Raw genomic sequence first — 9,573 nt, forward strand, 5'->3', positions numbered from 1 at the left:
ACCAAACCACTCCTTTCTTGTGAGGCAGAGAAAGATATATAAATGTTGATAAATAGGTGTGAATAAATGCCCTCAATCCATTTTCTATGCCCATCAACTCTTGGGGGGTAGAGGGGGGTAAGCAGATGACTGCACATAAGCCGAAGGAAGGTTTTCACAGCAGGAGGAGGAGTCAATGAGGTCAATCAACTCCTCCATCTGGCAGCCACGGAAGGCAACACACACAAGGGCATAACACTTCCTGCCCCCCTCCCACTTTGTTCATCTGTACCAAGGAGGACCAAGGGTATGATAGACAGATAAAAAGATAGACAGACAGATAGATTGATAGACAGGCAGAGATAGATAGATAGATAGATAGATAGATAGATAGATAGATAGATAGGCAGAGATAGATAGATAGCAAGCATACAAACAGATCGTATTTAATTAAGTTTGAACTGGAGAGGAACACAAATAAACGCCTCTAGGAATATACTGTATATCTCTCTCTCTCTTAAACACTGCCAACTTCTCTACAGTATATAGAGTTCGCTCACCTGTGTATAGATGTATGTGTGTGTGTGTGTCATAAGTCCTCCCTGGCGCACCGTTTTGAGGAATGAGGATACAACGCCTGGTACGGTACATAGTCTCAGTACGGTACACTACGTCAACGCTGTATGGCTAGAGGTGAAGGTGAGAGAACTTACCTGACGACACATTCAACAAACACCGTGTCATTATGCACGTAAACTAGTCCACACACCACTACACAAATAACAACAAAATCGTAAGTTAAATACGTTCATATACGGAACAACAACAAAGCCACACTCTCAGTAGCCTCACACAGTAAACAACAATAGACTCTCAGGAGCCTCACACAATAAACAAATGAACATTACAATAACTTCCACAACACAAAATAAGACCATAACAAAAACTTTATTTACGCAGTTGAGCGACCTTGTGTACCTACGAGAAAGACGGACATAAAACACACACACACCTCCTGTCGGGTATTACACACCAAAGGTTACCCAGGCAGGAAAGGTCACGTGGTTCTGGTACTGTGGGAGCCTCTGGTACTGTGGGAGTCTGTGGTACTGTGGGAGTCTGTGGTACTGTGGGAGTCTGTGTTAGTCGCTGTGACCAGGTGACCGAATTTAGTGAAGAAATATCCATATTCTCGGGTTAATTTAAGTCTTGGATAATTTTTGGGGACCACCTCAACAAACTTCACCACAGCTTACTTCACCTTAGGATTAACCGCCCTAATGCTAACCCGACCTAGCTTAACATATCTCAACTCAACTTATCCTAATTTAACCCACGCTAACCTAACTTATCTTAACCCACCCTAACTTAAACCGCAGTAACCTAACATAATCTCATCCCTCCAAGTAACATAAATGTGGTTAATCTTCAGCTGAGGTGGAAATCTTTCAGAAGGTCTAATATTTATCAACCTTCTCTGATCAAATAGTAAAAGAATGTGATCTCGGAAAAATGTTACCAAGTTGTGACGTCATATGAAGTTATTGCGTCATATGATTTCTATTTTAACTACGTGTTATTATTGATCAACTGTGGGATACTTACCTTAACCTAATGTACAGATTAATAATTTCTAAATTAACATAGACCTGTTTATTTATTATTTGAGCCCCGAATTAAACCTAACCTAATCTGTGTGGATTAATCACTACGTGTAACCTAGACAAGCCAAGCCTAACTTAACCTAGCCTCACTCAGTCTACCATAATTCAGTCCTGTAATAATGATAATAATGCACTGGTATGGATGTAACAATAAATACTAAGGGCAAAAATAACAACAGCAAAAACGAACAAAAACCTAATAATAAAAGACAGGTGGCAACACTCCCCTACAGCTGACCTAATGAGAACAATAACACGTGACATCAGCTGATCTAATAATAACAAAAACACGTGACAACATCAGCTGATCTAATAATAATCATAAAAAAACACGTTACAACATCATCAGCTGATCCAATAATAATAATAATAATAATAATAATAATAATAAAACACGTGACAACAACACCAGCTGATCTAATAATAATAATAACAATACCACGTGACAACAACATCAGCTGACCTAATAAAAACAATAAGAAAACCACGTGACAATAACACCAGCTGATCTAATAATAACAATAACAAAACCACTGAGACTCTACCTTATCTAGATACGTTTATTTAGCGTCAGTTCAAGAATAAAATTAAAATAAAATGTTGTTTAAGAATGTGTAAGTAAATTTTGCCTGGTGATAAGTGAAAGTATATAGTTAAGATAGTCTGCTGATTTTGGTCTTCTAACTGGTGGTAAATGCACGTACAGTATCTAGTTAAGGTAATCAGTGTTAATTTTTAAACCATTTTTGTGTTATATCATAAATCAACCAATATATAATTAACCAGATATCACAAGGAATAATTATATATATATACATATACCAAGAGTCAGGAAGAATATTTATAGTAAGTATCTGAGAGGCTCGTAGTCCCCAAGAATACACACAGGTGCAACACAACATTACTCAGCTGTTTACTCCAACACCTGCCAACACACTCCTACGCCACACACCACAACGCATTTCCTCCCCCCCCCCTCTCCACACCACAACACATTCTCCTCCACCAACAACACACCAAAAGACCACATTACACATCAAACAGTACAGGTATATCATTTCAAAAACTACATAAAAAATACATAAATTACATATCTACAGTATTTAAAACATTACTCACCCATAAACTTACAGATTACAAAAATGACCTGTAAGGTACTACTGGTTACAGCAAAAGTATATGTACAGTAAATGAGAAAAATTTAACTATAGTATATTACTAAAAAATTTAAATCTTTCATCACTGGTCTAATTTCAAGTACAGTGTATGGGTCATTACATATAGATCATGATTTTATAGTACCAGTATTGATAACCTCTTGGGTACAATATTTTAACCCTTTGCATACATCCGCTCCACAGAGGATCTTTATGGAAGAGTCCATTTAATTCCAGAATGAACACTGCGACTCCTGTTGTCTCCGTATGGTTGTTAAAATCCTTCGTCCGTTGCGTCATAATATTGTCTTAACATAAAATCATATATTAACCACTTCAATACAAGTATACAATGTCCTTACAGACCATTCAAGGGGACAAATCATCCTATACAAAGGGTTAAGAAGCAAGAGCGCACACATGCATACCAAAATTCACACATTCAGATACACACAAATACATAAAGTAGGCTTAAAACACACACAAGATCTGATACCATCCCCAGGCACGCTGTGTTTACTGCTGGTGTCGTCAGAGCATCTCACCTGCTAATTACCTGACTGGCATCCTCTCTCTAATTAAAACTATTGTAATTAATCCCTTTAAGCCTTAGGATAATTATGATACTGGCTATGAGAGAGACAGATACAGTGTGAGACAGAGATGACAGATGGACAGAGAAAGAAAGAGATGAGAGAAAGAAAGAAAAAGAGAGAGATAGATATAGATAAAACAAAGAGAGTAACACACCGGCACCATACACAACTATTGACACAAGACCTTATCATTTATTTCTCTCACACAATGATGGCTTATAAACTCTCTATCATAGTGACATGAATCATCTCTTGTTATCTGTAAACATAGTGCACTGATAACTAACATGATGTTATGTTTCCTGTGTGTGTGAGTATGTTCATTTGAGGTTCTTGTGTCTATGTGTATGTAGAAATACATTTTTAACTTTGCCCAAAATACTGTCTGGGTTAGAGAGAAGAATGGATCCTTGACACCCTCCACTGAGGAAACAAGTGTTTGTGAGAACAGACCAACCATGACACACTTAACCATACTGGGATGACACTCAATCTATACTACATCTGACCATTTTGTTCAAACTCTAATGTTAAGCCCTTCACTATGGGATGTCACTTCAACAGCTAAGAATAGGTTGGTACAGTACAGTAATCCTTCAATAATTAAAAAGAGAGAGAACTGTAATTAACTGATCAAAAGAGGGCATGATGGTATTACTTCCTGTGGCCTGGGTCACCTTAAGAGTGTACAGTAATTTACCACTGTATTAATACAATTATCTTAACTGCATTAGTCTACAACCAAATTCCTGTATGAGTTTACTATAATAAATACTAATATACTGTAGTACAGTACAGTATTAATATGTCCAGTACAAGAAGAAACTGTAGCTAGTAGTACAGTATAAGGTATTTACCCTGAGAAAACCCTTCTCACATCTGTACCTAACCTAAGGTAATCACCCTCAGTAGCATTAACGTTTTTCATCACCTCCCACAAAAATGGAACACCATAATATGAAATAAAAGTACCATATCATAATTTTTACTTGGAACATCTTCAAAGCGAATTCACCGACATGTTTACTTTAACCCATAAGAATAAATATAGAACAAAGCAGCGAGGGAAAAGAAGTGACCGTATGAAAACAATACATAACATTAAGTTAATTCAAAATATACAGCTATCACACGGAGACAACGAAGTTAAATTAGTTTTGGCAGCGGATGACTTGAACCAGACTTAAGACACCTAACATAACCAGAATATATTGAACAGGTGGCTCACACAATACACAACTGCTGCAGTGTTGTACGGGATATATATGTAAGTGCTTTAGTATCACAGCCTCGGATACTGTGAAGATTAGGAACCCACCGCTTATTTCACCCGATGATCAAACACCCTAATGAGGTTAGGTTAGGTTAGATTAGGCTATGTAAGGTTAAGTTATGTAAGGTTATGTTATGTAAGGTTAAGTTATGTAAGGTTATGTTGTGTAAAGTTATGTTATGTTAGGTTATGTAGTGTTATATTTGATTAGGTATGGTTAGTTTAGTTAAGTCAGTTCATAATCATCTGGTGATATAAGCTTGGGTGGCTAATTTTCAGGTGATTTTTGTCTTTACTGAAGTGTATATTCAGGTGAGTTTAATATCTTACTCAAAAGGCAGCCGGATCCTTAACCCCCACCTTATCTAAATGCTGTACAGTAAAACCCTCGGCTCACAGCACTGTACTGTATGTCACTGGTAATAATCACATTGAGTATTGAGTACAGTATGTTAATTAACATACTTTTTGTTTTATGTGCATGTATGTGTGTACTGCATCTCAGAAATTTCTATCAAGGTTTTGATAAAAGACGAGAATAATTCCAGTGACATTTTAAAAGTTTGTTTTCCTTGATATTTTCTCTAAAAAATTCATTATAAACTAAAACACAAATTTGATGCTGAATAAGAAATACAAAAATACTTTGCCTTACCCAGGATACAGCAAATAGGCCACAGCCTTCATGTCTATGACTCTTCATTGAAAAACTTTGCTGAAATACAGTACAGTAGGTCTGATTTAGCAGGAAACAACCACCGAGAGCTACACACGCCTAACATCTGTCAGTGTTCAGCAATATACTGTAGTCCTGCTAAAATCCAGCCCATTCATTATACTGTACAGTACTGGTACTTCATATACTGTTGTTTTGTTTTAACCTGTTGAAACATCAATAATGAGGAAGTGACACATGATGGGTAAGGGTAAAACTAAGTACAGTACAGTACTCTACCATATAAGGAGGTCCAAAATTTATAAACAACAATTAAAATCACATCTACTGAAAAATATTGTGACTCTAATCCAATTATTGAGGCAACTTCCTCAAAATTGTAAAACTGTATTATGTTCTGTGTATTATATGCAGGCAGAGTCACTATGTTTTGCACTGAATATATTACCCAGTCCTTATGTGGTCTGTAGAACATTATATATTTCCTCTATTTAACAGACTATATGGAGAGGAAAGTCCTTTATATCAAGGGTCCGTTAGATGTGAAACCTCCGTTAACGGATTAATAATATCTCCGTTAGCCAGAATCCCTCAAAACCGGAACTCTCTGATAGCCTGAATTTAAATTTTCTCGGAAAATCGTTCCCAAAACCGGAATTTTCTGGAAAATTATGACTTTGGGAAAGATTTCCGGTCCCCAGAAAATTACGGAGATGGGGGAAATTTTTCCAGGTTCAAGAGATGATGTATAGTACTGGACAATTTTTGGAATGTCCAAAAACATTTTACTGTTACCCAGAAAATTCCAAGGATGACGGATTTTTTCCAGCTTTGAGAGAGTCGCTTCGTTACCCGGAAATCTCTCATTCCCGGAAGTGCTCTGCACAAATTGTTCCGGCTAACAGAGATACAGTAAGTCCTCGCACAACGGTTTCGGTACTACGTTGCTGAACTTTAGAGACCAAAAATTCATTTAATGTCCCGGTGATCCGATACTAAGTCGTTTTGCATCGTCATGGACTACATTCTACGGCGCATCGCCCACTCTTGTCTGGCCGCGCTGCGCTCTCAGCTCGGAGCGCTGCCCTCACTCGCGGAACGTCACAGAGTCCCCAAGCGACGCCAAGCCAGTCTCTGTTACGACTTCACATCATTTGTGTATGCTTAAGTGCTTTTGCTCTAAAACTGTACTTTAACCATTCAAAATGGCTTCCAAGCGCCCGTCAAGTGCTACTGATGCTAGTTTAGTGAAGAGGCAAAGTAAGACCATTACCCTTGCTTTGAAAATGGATGTATTAACCCGATTTGAAAAGGGGGAACGAGCTGTGGACATAGCCGCTGTGCTTGGTCTAACCCCCACAACGGTGCATACTATCCGGACCAACGCTGACAAGATTAAGGTTAGTGCTGGAAGTGGTTCTTCTCTGAGTGCTACTAAGACGACTCGTACTAGAAGCACTGTGATAGAGAAGGTGGAAAAGATGCTGGCAATGTGGATGGAGGACCATAATCAACGCAATGCCCCTGTGAGCCTTATGGTTATCCAGCATAAGGCCAGATCCTTGTTTTACGACTTAAAGGAAGAAGAGGATGAAGGATTGAAGGAAGAGACCTTTACAGCCAGCCGAGGATAGTTTCAATGATTTAAGCATCGGTATAACTTCCACAACATAAAGATGACTGGTGAAGCTGCCAGCTCAGATACGGTTGCTGCCGAGACATTCCCGCCAACAATGGAGGAGGGGCAACCAGCGGCGGAGGAACCCCAGTCAGAGCAGGAGGAGGAGGAGGCAGCCACAGAGTCTCAGTGACTCACCCTCCTCCACTCCCACCCTCCTCCTCCGCTCCCACCCTCCTCCTTCGCTCCCGCCATCCTCCTCCTTCGCTCCACTACCCACCACACAATCGCTCTACCACCTCCGCCCATCTGAGAGTACCAATACAAACTTAGTACTGTGGTTCTATATACTATTTTCTATAGAAATGGCAATGATTTTCTGTATATGTAACTTTTTTCATGGGGCAAAGGGAGGCTGGGGAACATAACTCCCGTATTTTATATATTTCTTATGGGGAAAATTGATCCGCTTAACGTTGTTTCGCATAGCGTCACATTTTCAGGAACATAACCCCGACGTTAAGCGAGGACGCCCTGTATCACTGTAGTATATGGAGAAAGAAATCCATAATATAGAAGTTTCAATATATATATATATATATATATATATATATATATATATATATATATATATATATATATATATATATATATATATATATATATATATATATATATATATACACTGTTAGGTTAGGTTATGATGGTTGTTTTTTTTGTATAAGAACAGATGTATTTAAATGTCAACACATAAATAATGGTTTGTTTTCCTCAATAATACAATTAATTTGAAACACAAAATACAAAGAAAAAATAATGCAAATTCTTTTCACAAGTGGCAAGGTGAAAGTGTCTCCAAGCCTCAGGGAATTAGAAACACTGATTTATATCTGATTTCAATAGAAATAAATAATTGACTGACAGCCTGGTAGTTCGTTCTCTTCAAAATCAGATGTTGATGAATTATGGCTTTTATTAACCAGTGTGGATAATCGTACAGTACAGACAAATGCCGCCACACTGTCTCTGGTAATGGTCGAAGAATTGCACTCATCACGTTGCCTCTTGTATGAAGTTAGAATAGGTTAGGTTAGGTTAGGTTTCTCATGCATCATTAATTTCTTCATCGTGAGAAAATGTAAGATTTGGGTGCTACTACAGTGTGCAATCTACAGATATACAGTATTTAGTCTAACCTAACCTAAATATCTTATAGAGTGCATGCTATAGTAGCACCAAGATCTGTCTGTACATTTAGCCTCAACCTTCATTAACTCACTGAGGAGCTAAAGGCACACATGTATTTTAACTTTCAAATTTCAAAAACTTTTTATCAGACACAGTGACCTAAGCACAGCAGGGGAGGGGGGAGGCTACTATATGCTGTGTTACTGTGGGAATAGAAATGATTACCCAGACCTAATACAGTATGAGAACCATAACAGGGACCAATGCTACCTTGTTACCCCAGGGACCACTGCTACCTTGTTACCACAGGGACCAATGCTACCTTGTTACCACAGGGACCAATGCTACCTTGTTACCCCAGGGACCACTGCTACCTTGTTACCACAGGGACCAATGCTACCTTGTTACCACAGGGACCAATGCTACCTTCTTACCAGGGACCAATGCTACCTTGTTACCACAGCAACCAATGCTACCTTGTTGCCACAGGGACCAATGCTACCTTGTTAGCACAGGGACCAATGCTACCTTGTTACCACAGGGACCAATGCTACCTTGTTACCAGTGACCAATGCCACCTCGTTACCACAGTGACCAATGCCACCTCGTTACCACAGGGACCAATGCTACCTTGTTACCACAGCGACCACTCGTTACCACAGTGACCAATGCTACCTTGTTACCGCAGCAGATCCAAGAGATGTAACCCCAGTGATATTGACCCTGGAAGGAGTTTGAGAGGTCACATACAGGTCATCAAGCTGTGAGAGATGATGATGATGGAAAAAACAAGAATATAAGAAAGAAGGAAAGAGAGAAGAATAATTGGAGGATAAGAGGGAGAAATATATTAGTTGTATTAGTAAACCTATAAGAGAAAATAATAACAATAACATTAATAATAATAAGACTGTACCTGTAGGCGATGGACATGGCATTAAAGAGCTTGGTAAGAGAACTATCAATGCTGACAGTGTCAATCCTGGCTGCTGTGTTCTTCTTGGCGTAGGTAATAACTCCTTGTTCATCCTGGGGAACATAATGTCCTGCAGGATCATTATTCCCAGCATATACATCCCCAGGGATCTCCAATAGGACATTTTCCTCGTCATCTTGGGCATCTGCCTCAAAATCAGACACCATAAAATGCCCCGAATGAATCACTTCTTTCTCGCCTTTTCTACCCATGCTGACACCACTACTACTGGCTGACGTATCTGCCGTCATATTGCTGACACATAACTCACGTATTGGCTGACACACTGTTGAGGGACTTTTTCCTTCTCTCATATCATCAAATATATCCTCCTGGATCACCACCCATCTCGTCTTGACTCAGTACCTGTGTTGACTACTGGTCCAGCAGGGTCAGTGATGCCAACTCCTGCACCCACCACGCTCATTCATACACGTCGCCTTCTA

The 9,573-nt window shown here is 39.0% G+C and overlaps 1 protein-coding gene across 1 annotated transcript in view; it reads right to left on the reverse strand.

The window, feature by feature from the left end:
- Window positions 1-9,573, reverse strand: part of LOC121869485 (MLX-interacting protein-like) — a 61,132-nt gene extending 51,559 nt beyond the window's left edge. Inside the window, exon 1 of the mRNA XM_042370839.1 lies at window positions 9,068-9,573. Coding sequence (XP_042226773.1) covers window positions 9,068-9,441 — 374 coding nt within the window. The 5' untranslated portion in view covers window positions 9,442-9,573. The remainder of the gene's footprint in view (window positions 1-9,067) is intronic.

This window comes from Homarus americanus, unplaced genomic scaffold (assembly GCF_018991925.1).
Source record: "Homarus americanus isolate GMGI-L3 unplaced genomic scaffold, GMGI_Hamer_2.0 scaffold23578, whole genome shotgun sequence".
Classification (NCBI taxonomy): Eukaryota; Metazoa; Arthropoda; class Malacostraca; order Decapoda; family Nephropidae; genus Homarus; species Homarus americanus.